At 40.4% G+C, this 16,717-nt stretch overlaps 1 protein-coding gene across 1 annotated transcript; it reads left to right on the plus strand.

Moving 5' to 3' along the window:
* Positions 1-2,990: 2,990 nt before the first annotated feature.
* On the plus strand, positions 2,991-14,417 carry Pdcl2 (phosducin like 2). Its single transcript, XM_075943559.1, has 4 exons — positions 2,991-3,064; positions 6,848-6,991; positions 9,204-9,412; positions 14,210-14,417. Exons 1-4 carry the CDS (start codon positions 2,991-2,993, stop codon positions 14,359-14,361), a joined length of 579 nt encoding a protein of 192 aa, XP_075799674.1. The 3' UTR covers positions 14,362-14,417.
* The last annotated feature ends 2,300 nt before the right edge of the window (positions 14,418-16,717 follow it).

Consider the following 16,717-nt stretch of genomic DNA (forward strand, 5'->3'; position numbering starts at 1 on the left):
GAAATAAAAAAGAAGAAGAAGGAGAAGAAGAAGAAGAAGAAGAGTAATGACTTGGAATAAAACAGAAATGATATATATTCACAATCTGTTTCTGCCCCACCTGTCACCATGTTACAAAATGATATAAAAGGTAATAAATAAATATCTGCATGTAGATTCAGTGTGTGTCTGGCTCACAATGGTTGTTTCCCGGGAGATGTCTTCCTCTGGCCCTTGGGCTCCCTGGGTTCTCCCCTTTTGTTCCTATCATGTTGTCTTCCTCAGGAATCCAATTACAAGGATCCTTGTTAGATCACAGATGTCAAAAGATCAATACTACTTCCAGCAATTTATATATTCAATTTGTTTTGTCAAATTCTAGCATTATTTTTGCAGGAATAGAAAAATACTCCTTAGAATGTACATGGACTCTCAAGGGTCCCCAAGATAGTCTCAAAAAGAGCAAGAGCATTGGAGAGCCCTAAAGGGATGCTAAGGCTGGGTGTGCGTCAGCATGGCTGTGCTTCGCCAGGTTCTGCTCTGTGTCTGTAAATGCCCCAAATGGTCATCTTCATATTATGTATTTTTTCCAAGTAAAAAATGCTTGATATTCAGGCATGGTGACTGGTAGGCCAGCTTAGGTGGTAGATGAGACTCTCTCTCTATGTGTGTGTGTGTGTGTGTGTGTATGTGTGTGTGTGTGTGTGTGTGTGTGTGTGTGTGTGTGTGTATGGTGGTCAAAAACCTGAATAGACAGCATGGGCTTAGGGGAAAACCAGAGCTGTTGTTCTGCTAAAGGAACATAGCAGCAAAATGACTTCTGACAACGTTCTGCTAGACTCATAGATCAGTGTCTTGCTCAGCCATTATCAGAGAAGCTTCCTCTTGCCTAGACGGGAACAAATGCAGAGATCCAAAACTGGACAATGTGCAGAGAGTGGGAGACCTTGAAATACTCAATCCTAAATAGAATGTCTTCATCAAACCATCCCTTCGTGGTTCTGGGAAGAGGAGACAGAGAGATTATAAAAGCCAGAGGTAATGGAAGATACCAAGGAAATAGTGTCTTCCAGACACAACAGGACCGATGGACATATGAACTCACAGAATCCATGGCAGCGTGCACACAGTCTGCATGGGTCCGAGCCAGAAGGGGTCCCAGTGCTGAGAAGAGGAAGTAGACAGGAGCTCCCATCCCTAACTACTCCACTGGTGTCTCAGTGGGTATATGAGACACACTGAAAGGCAGGCCCCATTCCCAGTAGTGGGTAATCAACACAAAACAAACTCAGCGGAATTTTGGAGATGATTTTGTCTCATATTGCTTTGTTTAGGCCTTTTTTAGAAAACCTTACTGGTCTTTTGCTTATATATTCCTGATTTTGTGGGGTTTATGGGTCTTATTCTTGTATATTTGTTTCTGTTTCTCATACTTTTCTTTTTATTCTGGTTTTGTTGCTTGCCTATTTGTTTTCTAAAGATGTGACGTTGGATGGGTTGGAGGAACCTGGAAGGATTTGAGGGAGAGGAAACCATAACCATAATTTATTGTATGAAAGGAACAATACTTCCAATTAAAAATAAAACGTAAGGGGCTGGAGAGATGGCTCAGTGGTTAAAAAACACCTACAGCTCTTTCACAGAACCTGAGTTTGGTTCCCAGAATGCATATCAGGAGGTCCTATTAGTTTTTATCAATTTCATAGTGTTTGAAGAAAATATTTTTTACCCATAATATGCATATCTTTTGCCTCTCAGGATCATTTTTGAACTAAACTCTGATGGGCAATGCTTTCAAAGAGTCTGGTGTTGGGGTCCATGACAGAAGAATGAGAGGCCAGCATCTTGGTGGCAACCAAGTTTCAATCCAGAGGACACAACCTGAGTCGAGCTTGTGGACCTATGCAAAGTGTGCTAAAGTCATTTTATCTTTGGCTTCAATATTGATTTTTTTTATTTTGTGTGTATGTGCCTTGTGAATCTATGTGCAGCATTTGCATGCGGTGCTCACAGGCGCAGAGTCATCAGATTCCCAGAAACTGGAGCCACACGTGGTTGTGAGCCTCCTGATATGCATGATCTTCTTATAAACTTCTCTGTAATACTGAGGATAGATGTGTCCTGTTAACCAAAGTATGCAGTCCCACTCTTGGTGGGAGAAGTAGTTCTCTAAACCTTAGCTGTGGAGTCCATGGCAGCTTTGTATTTGGATGTGCCACCCCTCAGTCAGCACATTGTACAGTGTAAAACTGTGCTAATAGATTGTCTTTTTTGTGTGTAGGATCCAAATGAAGATACAGAATGGAATGAAATATTAAGAAATTTTGGCATTCTTCCTCCAAAAGAAGAACCAAAAGATGAAATTGAAGAGATGGTGCTACGCCTACAGAAGGAAGCAATGGGTACAGTGTGCATTTGGTGGGCTGCATGGAGGGATAATGCAGTGAAGGCAGTAAAAATGCACTTTGTGACACGGGAGAGGGGACTAGATATCGTTTAATATAAACTCTGCCTGTCCTCTCAAAATTAGGAGAGTGCCACCTAAAATGTCTGATTTGTGTGTTGAAAAGCACATGCCAGTTAATAAAAGTGCTGAAATATGTGTATAAGACAGTGATATTTCTTCTATCATATGCCTCTACTTTGAAATTACCTTCTCTTTTGTTCATTCAATATAGGATCTTATTCATTAATATTTCCATGTACTTGGAGGAAACCTAAATTTATGGGTTCTATTTAATTCTCCATCTTTGCTCGCAAGTATCCTGTCAGTTCTATGAAGTTTAAGGAGATCAAAAATGCTAATATTCCAATTTTTGTAACATGTTACCATGCTTTAGCTGGTTGCTACAAGTTTGTTAAAGATATTATTGATTTCTGTTACCTAAGCTGTTAGGGTTATTGATTTTTCATTAGTTTGTTTTGCTTTCTAAAAGTTGATTATAAAGTAGAAATAATGTTCAGACCATTAGATGACCTGAATTTTTGTTTTAGTTAAACCATATGAGAAGATGACCCTTGCACAGTTGAAAGAAGCTGAGGATGAATTTGATGAAGAAGACATAAAAGCTATTGAAATATATAGGTACAGTATTGTGCCACTGTGGGATTGCTACTTGAGAAACTGGCTTGTTAAATCTCACTAAGAACCTGTTTTATGCCATAACTTGATTTTCTCTTGCTCTTTCAAGATTCTGCCTTTGTCTTTTGACAATTTGACTGTGCTGTGTTGCTATGTGGGTATCTTTGGATTTGTCCTATTTGAAGTGTATCTGATATATTGGATTTTAGACTTGTGTCTTTAATTACATTGGCCATTAATTCTGAAAATGTTCTCTTTCCTTGTATCTGCTGCTTTTGGGCTCCCAAAATATTATGTTGAGCTGCTGGACAGTGGCCTGTAGGCCTTTTAGTCCTTGTTCACTTTCTTCGTTTTTTTTTTTTTTTTTTATCTGTGCTCTGGGTTAATAGTAGCAATAGTCCTACTGTTCAATTTTCTGATTCGTTCTTTTGGTTGCTTGGATTTGTGAAACCCTCCGGTATGGTCTTCATTTTAGTTCAGTTTTTTTTCAATTCTCCTGGAGTGTTACACTTGTAATATGAAAGGTGTAGGACTTTTTTTTCATGGGCTTGAATATTTGAACATTTGGTCTCCATTTGGCAATAATGTTTGGAGAAGTAGTGCAGCCTTAGTGGGAAGACTACATCATTCACCATGGGGAAGACTACATCTCTTACCACGGGAAGGATTACATCACTGTGGGGAGGACTATGTCACTTACCACAGGGAGGACTACATCACCGTGGGGAGGACTACATCACTGTAGGGAGGACTACATCACTCATGTGGGGTGGCTTTGAGAGTTCATAGCCTTTCCCTGATTCCAGTTTTCTCTCTCTGCCTTTATGCTTGGAGTTGAGGGTGTGGTCTCTCAACTTCTTGCTCTGGCTGCCATGCCTATATGCCGCCACACTTATGCACCATGATGGACTCTTGTCCCTCTGGAACCATAAGCCATTTGGAGAGTATCTAAACTCTTCCTTCCATAAGTTGCCTTGGGCATTGTAGCTACTATGAATACCAAATATATGAGCTTTGAAAATACCATCAGAGAAAGAAATAAGTCAGAAAAGGCTGTATAAGTAGAACAGATTGCTAGATGCCAGATCTTGGAATGAACAAACAGGAGGTAACTGCAAATAGATACAAGATTTATTTGTGCCAATCCAAAGTTCATTGCGGCTGGAGAGGTGGCTCAGTGGTTAAGAACACTGACTGATCTTCCAGAGGATCTGGTTTCCCAGCATGCACACGGAGGCCCACAACCCTCTCCAGTTTCAGGGGATCTGACACCTTCTTTTGTATTCCATGGTCTTCCATGAGTACCAGGAATGCAAGTGGCACATGCAGGCAGAAGACCCATACACATAAATAAAATAAAATAAAAATAAATTTTGAAAGCATTTTGAATTGTATCATGGTAATGGACCCTTAACGTTTTGATCCATCTCCTATACTCGCCCAAGCTGCTCTTTCTCAGGCAGTGACTGTGACCTGGGTACTTTAGGACCAGATCACCTTAGAATCCTGAACCTCCTCCCATATGAGTCAGGGACCTGTGTGGAAGACAGCACAGGACACTTTAGGACTGAGAGCCAGAGATGGATACATCACTCTCACCTCTCTCTGTCACCATCTACTCTCACACGGAAGCTGGCAAACGTGATTTTCCTGCAAGCCACCGAAGAGGAATCTACAATGATAATTAGGTTCTAGCAAAGCCTCGGGTTAAGATAAAGAAGTGAAAAATATCTTATTCATGAAATTAGAGACAAAAATGCCATCTGGTAGGTAACCAGCTATGAAATAGCAAGTGAATTGAACCCAGAGGCTCCTGTAGCTAAAAGGGAGAAGAAACGTCACTGTGAATGTATCTGCAGTCTATTTTTGTGGCAGATACACTAGACTGTCTTCCTTGACATGCATTCCTTTCTCTGGATGCATGTCACGGTAGCACAGAAGCTAGGAGCTAAAGCTACTTTCTTCCCAAACTCCATTGCAACAAGGATAGCAAATGGGTTTCAGGTTCTGCTAACACACTCACAGGATATTTGGGTTCAAAGCTAAATTAATGGAGAAAGCAGTGGGGGGGGGAAAGGCCTGTAGCATTCACTTAAGTGGTCTGAATTTGCGTCATAATTCTGGAGCCATTGTTCTGACAGCACTTTCTAATCCTCAGATTGTTGCTAGGGAGACTGGTTCCTAGTGCCAGTGGCTGTTATTGTGCCTCTCTGAGTCTCAGAGTAATGTAATATGTGGGCCAACAACTGGAATCCAGATTCCCCAGTTTCTGGATTGCGGCAAAGACGCCTTGGCAGACCAGTTTTGCAGTGTTGTCCTGGGAGTCATTCCTGGTTGCTCAGCCTAGAGCCTGCTCTTTCTGCCTTTTCAGAAAGTCTGCAAAGCACTTAATTTCCCAGATTAAGTTCCTTTTTGCTTAAAATAGCTGGAGGGTTTTCTGTCTATGTACGTGAGTCACAGTTGATTTGATTGCTAAGAGAAAGCTGCAGGCCACTCAACAGTGTCTTCCTGGTGGCAGGATTAACCTGTGTTAACCTTTCCAGTGAACTAGGGAGGGAAAATGAGTGGGAAGAGAGAAGCTGATAGTTGTGCCTCTGAGGTGCCTAGTGGTAGACCTAGCTCTGCATCATTATTCTCTTTGGATTTCATTGGGTTTGACTCCATTGTTACATAAAGTGAGTCGTCATCTGGCATGCTTCACGTATGAGACGAGGCCAATGTGTTCCAAAGTGTGTGCAGGAGTTTTTGTTGACTTTGCTACAAGTATGATCAGGAGGTGGGTGCCACTGAACAGTTACCATTCTCGGGGACAAGGGGGCGTACCCTGGCACATGGTCCCACAAAAGGAAGCACCTGAATAGGTCAGGATCAAAAGCAGCAAGGGAAAAATCTCTGACACAGCCTTCGTTGTAGTTTCTGTGGGAAAGAACATGCAAGGCGGGGTAAAGGCTTATGATTAGCTAGTTTGAATCATTTTGGTGGGCTCTGGGTTAGGTCTGTTGTTAGTTATCTGGTACCAGGTTCTGGGATGACTAGGGCAGGGAGCCTTGTAAGAAAAAAAAAAAAACAGCCACAGAAAAAAAAGATGATTGAAACCAGGCATGGTGGTGTATGCCTAAAGCCCCAGACACTTGGGAGCTGAGTTGGGAGGACAGTCTGAGCCCAGGAGTGTGAGACCAGACTCAGGGACATAGCCAATCCTGCTTCAAAAACTAAGAGAAAATAAAAAATGACCAAGGATGTGCTTTCGGAGTTGGCTGGCTTGCATTTGAAGAATGTGCTGTTTGGCAAGTGTTTCTTCCTTCTCAGAACCAGCCAGTTCTGAAATGAGTGTTCCTTAAAGGATTAGCAAAGTTCTAGATGCCAGAACATCAAGAATGCAGGAAATGAGGAGCACTGAGATGACTCAGTGGGCAGAAGTGCCTTCTGCCAAGGTGACTTTGTCCCCTGGAACCCACCTGCTAGAAGGAAAGAATCAACTCCTACAAGATGTTCTCTGTTCTCCACACATGTGCAATAGCATGCACAGGTATGCACACATACCCGTGTTCATATGCACACAGGCACACATATGCATATATGCATATGCTAAAGTGTTCAGTCCCCAGAACTCCCATCAGATGACTCACAACTGCCTGTAACTCCACTGCCAGGGAATCCAAAGCCTTTTGGTCTCCTTAGGCACATGCAGGCACCTGGAACAAATAAACTCATAGAAGAGATAAATAATAAATAAATACATAACAAAAGAATATGATACTTATCTAACATTTTTGTTTCAACTAGAGAAAAACGGTTACAGGAATGGAAAGCACTTAAGAAGAAACAAAAATTTGGGGAATTGAGAGAAATTTCTGGAAATCAGTATGTGAATGAAGTTACAAATGCAGAAAAGGATTTGTGGGTTGTAATTCATCTGTACAGATCAAGGTAATTATTACCACTGTATTTCAGACTGTTGGTGCCATGATGCTTTAAAAACGCTCCTAGCTTTAGGGTCTGTGATGCCTACGATGAGGACTATTAAAGAGAAAGGAACATGTATTACATATGAATACATTATAGAACTTTTATCTTTAGGGATTAAATTAAGTATACTAAAATATTTTCATTTCCAATCTGAAGAATGCCACATTTGTTAGAAAAGAGGTGAGTGTTTGGTAACTAAACCTCCTATATACCCCCCCAACACCCCACTAAACTGACCTCAAACTCAGCCAAGGGTGGCTTTGAACTACTGATCCTTCTCCCACCCCTCAACATTCTGAAATGAGTGGGGACCCAGCCCAGACTTCCTGCGTGTTAGACAAGCACCAGCGGAGCTCCATTCCCAGGGGCTTGTAGGCTTAGGAGTCTTGCAATTGTGGGCTTTCTAAATCTGTAAATCTCGATGGTTTCCTGCCCCGCCCCCCCAAATTTCCATAGCTCCCTCCAGGGGGAAATGTTTCAACCCTGAGGAAATAACTACACAGCAAGTTCTCATCCTGGTGTTGGCATCAGAAAAGAAGTTTCTTAGGTTGGGAAAGTAGACAGACTCGAGTGAGGTATATTAGATGAACTGTACAACATAAACAGAAGTTCAGAAGTCCAAAGTATCACAATACTTCCAGAGTTTGGAGTATTAGATCTGCCTCAGTCATACAGTGTGATGCAGTGTCAGGCAGACTACCATGCTCGGCAGGAAAGCAGTGTCCACATTATGAAGACCTTCTGAAGGGACATGAAGGAGTTCAAACTCTATGCCAGTGAGGAGGAGCCACTGGAGTTTCCTGAGCTTGGGCAATCTGACTTATTTCCATGAGGGTTTTATGATGACCCTTCCATGAGGGGGTATATCACAACACTTCCATGAGGGTTCTATGATGACACTTCCATGTTGTATTCCCTTTGTAAGTAGGGCCAAGGATAGATATGAGTAACAAATCTGGAAACAGATTTATGGTAACTTAATGTAGCTCAGATAAGGAGCCAGTGAAGTGATGGCCAAAGAGAGGAGATAGCAATTTAAAAAGGAGGTAGAGTTGATATGACTTGATACTGAATAGACATTGTAGAGAGATTTTTGGTCTAAGCCAATTTAAGAAATATCAAAAAAAATATCAGTTTGTTTTTCCACCTTTTGAGCATGGAGTTGGATAAAGAAGAGAAATGACATCTACTAGCTGCCTGGAAAAACATTTGAATTTAACATGGAGACAGAAGAGGGAAGTCAAAGGTCAAAAGGAAGTTAACAGAACATGGCATCACAGAAGCCAAAAGAGAGCATCCCAAGTACAGAGCGACAGAGTGCAAGAGGGCAGATTTTGTTGTTAGTTTTTCACACACACACACACACACACACATACCTTTTCATCTTGGTTATGACTACAAGGAAAGAAAATGGTTATTAGAAAGGGATGTGAAGTTATGAGGTTTTCTTTTAAAAAAAAACAAGATTTTGAGCTTTAATATGTTTATGTAAAGTGGAGAAATTCTTTGGAGAAGGGAAAGTGAGAACATAGGAGAGAGAAACGGAATAAAACCAAGGAGTATGGAAGAAAGTGGAGGTGTGTGGGCGCAGGGTGGCAGGAAGCCAGCCCTGAGCTCAAGTGCTGAGCTCGGTGGGAGTCTGGGAGGAAGGGATGGAGGGGAGAGTGTGTGGGGCGGGACCTCTGCGATGAATGGAGCGGGAAGAATGGGAAGTTTGGGATTCTGATTTCAATAAGCTTTAGATGAAAAATAAGTCTGGACACCGGCATCCAGGATGTGGAAGACTGTGGGTGAAGTTTCTTAGAAAGCCAAAGAAGTCTGAGATAACACACTCTGGATGTGAGCACCTGTGCAATTGGAGTGAAAGAGCTGGATCTCTTTACTTCAGCTCAGGACTGCCCCAGAGTCCCTAGACATGCCTGTTCTTTGTGTTCCTATTTCTTCCACCCAGGATGCTAAGCGATTAAAGAAATGCTAAATAGAATGTAGTTCACTTAAATTTAGGATGCCAATTCCCAGAGTACCAGCATCATTCCTAAGGTACAAATATGCATTTATATAAGAGGTAAATTTCTATTTTTGCCATAGATCCTCTCTTACTTTACTAGACTAAGGGAAGCAATCTACATTTGAAATACTCTGAATACATTCTTTTATACACTCTCTTTTTCAGCGTCCCCATGTGCTCATTGGTTAACCAGCATCTTAGCCTCCTAGCAAGAAAGTTCCCAGAAACTAAATTTCTTAAAGCCATCGTGAATAGCTGCATTGAACACTACCATGACAACTGTTTACCAACAATTTTTGTTTATAAAAATGGTCAGATAGAAGGCAAATTCATTGGAATTATAGAATGTGGAGGGATAAATCTCAAGCTAGAAGGTAATGATGTTATTTTTTAATGTTTATAAAGTAACAACTAAAAAGCTCTCCAGAGGAACAAGTATGAAAGTTTATTTCTTTGAAACAAAATTTCTACCTTAATTTTCTTCTCTTTTAAAGTTTTTAAAAATTATTTTAGCATGTATGTGTTTACTTCTGTGTGTGTGTGTGTGTGTGTGTGTGTGTGTGTGTGTCCCTGTGCCCATGTGCATGTCTGTTGCACATGGAAGCCAGAAACAGGTGCTGCATTCCCTGAAACCGGAGTTACAGGCATTCATGGTCTGCCACGTGGGGCTGGGATCTATCTCTCTCCAGCCCCCATTCAGTTCCCTTTTAAAATACCTCCAGATCAGGTTTCCTGTCTGCATGCTTAGAATATCGTAATACTTTTTGCCTAAAATTCTTAATGTGTCTCACTAAAATAACTTTTAAAATGCAAACCATCTCATTTAGAATCCAGTCTACCTCCTCAGCTCTGTTCCTCAGTCCTGGGTAGTGCCTGCCTAAATCGGGCTGGGCTTAGTCACTGAAGACCCCAGTGAGCTTTGTGCTCACACTTTCTCCTATAGTCTCCACCTTTACCTAAATTCCCCACCTTCCATTCCAAACCCTGTTCCTAAGGTTCTCCTCATTTCCATTTATCCTACCATGTGTCCCCGGACTGATTAAATGTCTTTCTGTTTTGTGAAGCTGAAATTCTTTAGCATCATCGCGCTAGATTATGCCGTTCAGTGACGCTGATACTCACATCGCTGTGTTGCTGGAACCTGCATCCTTATCCACAGCTCTTACCATCTCGTATGGTGAAACTCTGGACCCAGTAGACAGCAGCCTTCCATTACCCTCTCTCCCACCCCTGGAAGCCACCAATATGCTTTCTGTCTTTATGAAGTTGATGGTTTTAGACACATCATGAAGTAGGATACAGTTTTCTTTTTTCTTTTGTGCCTGCTGTCACTCAGCATTACATTATCAACATTGATCCCTTGGTTTCCTTTCTGCAGTCTGAACAGTGCTCAGTGTCTAACAGCCACATTGCAGGCATACTTCCTTCTTCAGTCGACACTTACATTGCTTTTGCCTTTTGATTGTTATGAATAATGCTGTGAAAATGATTTTAAAATTTTCAATAATTTTGGAAATAAACCCAGAATTATATTGCTAGGTCATATGACTATTCTGTATTTATGTTTTGAGGGACTGGGTCATTTACTTGTACTTTAGCCATAATGTGCATGTGAGCATATATATACGTATTTTAGCGTGTGCACACACAGAGAAATGTAAGGAATGGTTGTATTTAAAATTGAAACTGTGCGGTAAATTGCAGTATAGGATCCTCAACCTTGTTTTTTAAGCTTAACAATAATTTTTCAAACGTCTTCCTTTTATATCTGATTTAATAACTTTAAATATTATCATTCTCTCATTAAATACCTCTTAATTTATGTGCTTGTCACTTCCTTTCTGAGGGAAAGTGAGCTGATTGCCATTTTCTAATGACATTTTTTCTGTCATCCTTGTGCCATTTGTGAAAAATCTCTTTGTCTTTTCCACTTTTTAACTCCACTAGGAAGGTACCTGTGATGGTGTTGTCAACTTGATAAGTTAGAATCACCTGAGAGGTGGACTTTGGGCTGTCTAAGGGGGAATTACCTTTATCATGTTAAGTAAGGTGGAGAGCCCCATCGACTGTGGGTGGTACCCCTCCCTAGGCAGAGGGTGCTGCAGTAGGAGTGAAGAAAGCCCGCTGAGCACGTATGCATGTATCCACTGCTCTCCCCTGACTGCAGACATAATGGACTATAAGTTGGAACTGTGCGCTAATAGACCCTTTCTCCCTTAAGTTTCTTTTGCCAGAGTGTTTCTATCACAGCAAAAGGAAAAGAAACAAGGCTCTACCAATGGTGCTGTTGATTTCCCTCTTATCAGCCCTGTAAGAGAGTTCTCATTACGCACATCCCTATCAGGTCTTAGAATTGTTTTGCTGCTGTGATTTTGTCAAGCTGACAAATAGACAATGTTATCCTTTTGGGTTTGGCAATATTGGGAATTGAACCCAGGGCAGGGCCTTATGCACACTAGGCGAGTGCTCTACCCTCAGCTATCATGTCACTACAGAATATCCTGTCACTCTTTAAATTTGGAATACTAGTGGGATTAGCATTCTTTCATAGATGTTGGTCATTTGGTGTCTTCCCTTTGCTTTGCTCATTTTTCAGTGTGTTCTTTCAGTGGATTGCAGAAGTCTGTGAAGTTCTGTCCACTGCTTCTATGGTGTCGCACACAGGTTCCTGGCAGCTCTCCACTTCAAATTTCCTTTCTCTGAGTACATGTATTATCTGTGATTGAGCCCAACCTCCACCATTGAGCTACACTTCCAGGCCAACACTGCTTCTTTCTTTTCTCTTGATACAGAGTCTGGCTCAAACAATCTTCCTTTCGCAGCTCAAGTAGCCGAGGCTCTAGATATGCATACCTGGGTCTAGTTTCACTTTATTGTCAGGCAAAAATTGTATTGGTAGAGTCAAACTTACTAATCTTTTTTTAAATTTACTAACCTTTTAAAATTATGCTTATGCTTCCCTTTAAAAGCCATCATATATATTTTTAAGATGAAAAAGAAAAAGATATCCCCCTATATTTTCTCTTAGTAGTTTATTTTTGGTTAGGTGTTAAATAACACTATAATGAAGTATTACAAAGAATGGATCTAAGTTTTTTCTGTTGCCCTAATACCATTTACTGAAACTTCATTTCCCACTGTTTTTAAACTTACTTTTAAACTACAAAGTATGTAAAATATGAACTTTTACAATCTTAGTCGTTCTCCTTATCTTATTCTACACATTTCTTTTTGAGGGGGGATCTTCCCAATTGGCCCTGAACCTGTAGTCCTCCTGCTTCAGCATTCCTGGCTGCAGAAGCGTAGATAGGTGCATCCCGCCTTGCAACTTCCCTTCTTTTTGAGGCTAGATGGACAGTCAGGGTCCTTCTGTTTTGATCTGTAATAAATGCTGCTACCAAGAAAGCCAGTGTGCAGACACTTGCTGCAGTTCCTGTCTCTATCCATCTGCCAATACCCAGAACTGCAATTGCCAGATCATACAGTAATTCATAAGTTATTTTAGGAATTGCCATACAGTTTTCTATAGCGGTTATACCACATCACACTCTACCCAACAGCGTTCAAGGCGCCCACGTTCTCTCTGACCCTTTCAGCACTGGTTAGTTTTTGTTTTTGAAAATAACCATCCTGGTGCATGGGATGAGGTGTTTTCTGTTTCTTAATTTTTACATGCACCAATTTATTTCTGAGGTCTCTGCTGTAATTTTTCAATCCCTGTATTAATAGAACACTGAAGTTAGTGTTGTGTTTTGGTAATTTATATATATATTTTTAAAAATTCTCCTATTAACTGTCTGAATTATTTTCAGGTATATTGGTGTGTGTCTCTTCCCAATAGTCCATTATTTCTTAAATATTGAGTTTTAATCTTTATAAACTACTTAGTTTTTTGCCCTGTACCAGAGCTTTGTTTAGTTAGGGACTTTATTTTGTGCATACCCATCTGATGCCCAGGAAATGACGGTATCTTGTCAGTTTGGTTATGACCCATATATATTCCTTGTTACTTGACTTCTTCCTTATCTTTTAAGTGTTTCTTCTCAACCCTCAGCTACTGACTGTTCTTAGTTAGGGTTTCTGTTGCTGTGAAGAGACACATGACCACTGCATCTCTATAAAGAAAAACATTTAATGGGCTGGGTTTACAGTTGCAGGGGTTCAGTCCATTATCAAAATAGTAGGATATGGCGATGTGAAGGCAGATATGGTGCTAGAGTTGAGACTCCCACATTTTGATCAGCAGGCAACAGGAAATGAACTGAGTGTCACACTGAGGGAAGCTTGAGCAAAGGAGACTGCAAAGCCCACCCCCACAGTCATGCACTTCCTCCAACAAGGCTGTCCCTCCTAATAGTGCCATTCCCTTTGTGGGCCACGACATGCTCCAAAGATCCAATTTTGATTTTCCTGGTCATCTCCATCACTTTTGTCTTCCTATTTTTACCAAGATCTTTTATTATATCCTTTCTTTGGGTGGAATTTGTGACAGTTCTTCTGCTTCAGCTTCCCAGATGCTGGGATTACAGCACAAACCACCACATCTGGCTTATTAGCCTCTTGGTATACACTTTTGACCTTATTTTACTCATTTTGAGATGAACATTTTACCTATTTCTTCTGTTAAGGATAAATTTACCCAATGTAATTCTGATAGTGTAACACTTTATCATTCAGGTTTAAATGATCTTCACTTCCACACTATTAATTTTTACATTTGGTCTATTGTGTGTGTGTATGTGTGTGTGGGTGTGTATGTATGTGTAATGGCATGCCACAGTGTGTATGGTGTATGTATGTATGTGAATACTGTCATGACATAGTATGATTTGTGTGTGTGTATACTGGCATGCATAGTGTGATTAGTGTGTATGTGTGTGTACTGGCATGCCATAGTGTGCATGGTGTGTGTGTGTGTGTGTAACAGCATGCAATATGTGCACATGGTCAGAGGATAACATTAGAAGATTCATCATGTGGGTCTCAGGGATCAATCTCAGGTTGTCTGTCAGACTTGGTGACAAGCTCCTTTATCTGGTGAGCCCTCTCACCATCCCCAATTTCCATGCTAATTTTATTAAGGTCAACTTCTGTTTCATGTAGATGAGAAATTTATCTCCATTTCCCTGAGATTTTTATCCAGTTTAATGGTGGGTTTTTATCTATTGTAGAACTTGAATGGAAACTATCAGAAGTTGGTGCAATACAGACTGACTTGGAAGAAAACCCCAAAAAAGGCATTGCAGATATGATGGTGTCTTCAATTAGAAACATTTCCATTTATGACAGTGACAGCTCCGACAGTGATAAGGATGCCAAGTAGAACTAGTTAATAAATAGCTTCAACGTATATGTATTGAATGCTTTATTTTCTATTGACTTTATATTCAGATAAAAATGTATAGAACTTATTTTTATGTAAGAATTAGAGCCTACATGCCAATTGAAATTTTTTCAGGTGTTTAAGAATATTGTCTCTTGAAAATATGAACTTTTACTCCTTAGTATTTTTCTGTGACTTACTTTCTTCTGATGCCTGTTGAAGAAAACCAGCAAATACCTTAAGTCTTTTGTGTTGCATAATCACTTTCAAAAAGACCCATGGAAGAAAATAAATTTAACTTTATAAATAAAATTAATACATTTTGTATGTATGCATCCACGTATGTATAGATGTACATGCCTACGAATGTGCATGTGGAGGTCAGAGGTTGATTTGGGTATCTTCCTTAAAGGTTCTCTTCCTTAATTTCTGTGATAGGGGCCCTCATAGCAAAGCAGGACTGGCTGAGCAAGGAGCGCACTCCCTGTCCTCATCCTCGGGTCCTTGCATTCTGCTTCCCGATACTGCATTGCTTTAATGTGGATACTGAGGACCCGGACAAGGTTTACATTTGAAGTTTACCTGGGAGCCACCTCTACAGACTCCTAAGTTGGTACATTTTAGAGTCTATTTTCTAGGAAAATCTTATCAAAGAAATGGCTGCCTAGTTATAGCCATTTAATTCCCTAACTCCTTAAGAAATGGATGGATTAGTTCTTGTTCAGGATACCTCAATCTTGGGATGAAAGGAAGAGCCTTACTATCATAGAGTCCAGTGCAGCTCTTGCGCTAGCCGTAAGCATGAGCATCAGTTCTCCTTCCATGGAATCACGTCTAAAGCATCTCTACAATGTCGTCTTTTCCTTTCCAATTTTATTTGTTTTTATCTCTGTTGGTGTTTTGCCTGCACGTTACTCTGCACATCACCCATGCCTGGTGCTCTGGAATTGGACTTACAGTGAGCTGCCATGTTGGTGATGAAAACTGAACCCAGGTCCTTTGAAAGAGCAGCCAGTGATCTTAACCACTAACTGTTCCTATATCCCTCTTTCTTTCTTTTTTTAATAAAAAAATAGTAGCTGTTCATCTCTTTTTAGTGTTGAAATTAACAGTTAAAATTAGCTAAAATAAAAGGTAAACTTTTTGCATGCAAAACCTAAGCTTCATGTTGAGTTTTTGGGTTTTTTTTTTACCACTGAATTTACCACTCCATTGCATAAATGTAGCACATTTTATTTATCCATTCTTCAGTTGAGGGGCATTTAGGTTGTTTCCAGGCTCTGGCTGTTACAAATAATGTTGCTATGAACATAGTTGAACAAATCTCCTTGTAGTATGCTTGAGCATCTTTTGGCTATATACCCAAGAGTGGTGTTACTGGGTCCTGAGGTAGGTTGATTCCCAATTTTCTAAGAAACTACCATACTGATTTTCATAGTGGTTATACCAGCAATGAAGGAGTGTTCCCTTACTACACATCCTCTCCAGCATAAGCTATTATTGGTGTTTTTGGTCTTAGCCATTTTGACTGGTATAAGATGAATCATTTTGATTTGCATTTCTGATGGCTAAGGATGTTTAACATTTCCTTAAGTGTCTTTCAACCATTTGAGCTTCTTCTGTTGAGAATTCTCTGCTTAGATCTGTACCCCATTTTTAAATTGGATTATTTGGAATTTTGATGTCTAATTTCTTGAGTTCTTTATATATTTTGGAGATTAGTCCTTTGTCTGATGTGGGGTTGGTAAAGATCTTTTCTCATTTAGTAGGCTGCCTTTTTGTCTTACTGACTGTGTCCTTTGCTTTACAGAAGCTTCTCAGTTTCAGGAGGTCTCATTTATTTATTTTTGCTCTGAATGTCTGTGCTGTTGGTGTTATATTTAGGAAGTGGTCTCCTGTGCCCATGCATTGTTGGCTACTTTCCACTTTGTCTTCTATCAGGTCCAGAAATTTGCATGCAAATGGATGAAACTAGAAAAAAAAACATCCTAAGTGAGGTAACCCAGACCCAGAAAGATGAACGTGGTATGTACTCATTCATAAGTGGATACTACCTGAAAAGCAAAGGATTCTGAGCCTATAGTCCACCACTCTAGAGAAGCTAAGTAACAAGATGAACCCTAAGAGAAAAATATATAGATCCGTCTGGGAAGGAGAAATAGACAAGATCTCCTGACAAAATTGGGAGCATGGGGGTAGGAGAAGAAGGGGGGCAGAAAGGGAGGAAGAAGGGAGAAGGGGGGAGGAGAACTTGAAGGAATGAGATAGTCGAGATGGGGGGGAAGGACAGAGATGGACAGCAAGGAAAGAGATATTTTGATTGAGGGAGACATTATGGGACTAGCAAGAAACCTGG

This window comes from Microtus pennsylvanicus, chromosome 12 (genome assembly GCF_037038515.1).
Source record: "Microtus pennsylvanicus isolate mMicPen1 chromosome 12, mMicPen1.hap1, whole genome shotgun sequence".
NCBI lineage: Eukaryota > Metazoa > Chordata > Mammalia > Rodentia > Cricetidae > Microtus > Microtus pennsylvanicus.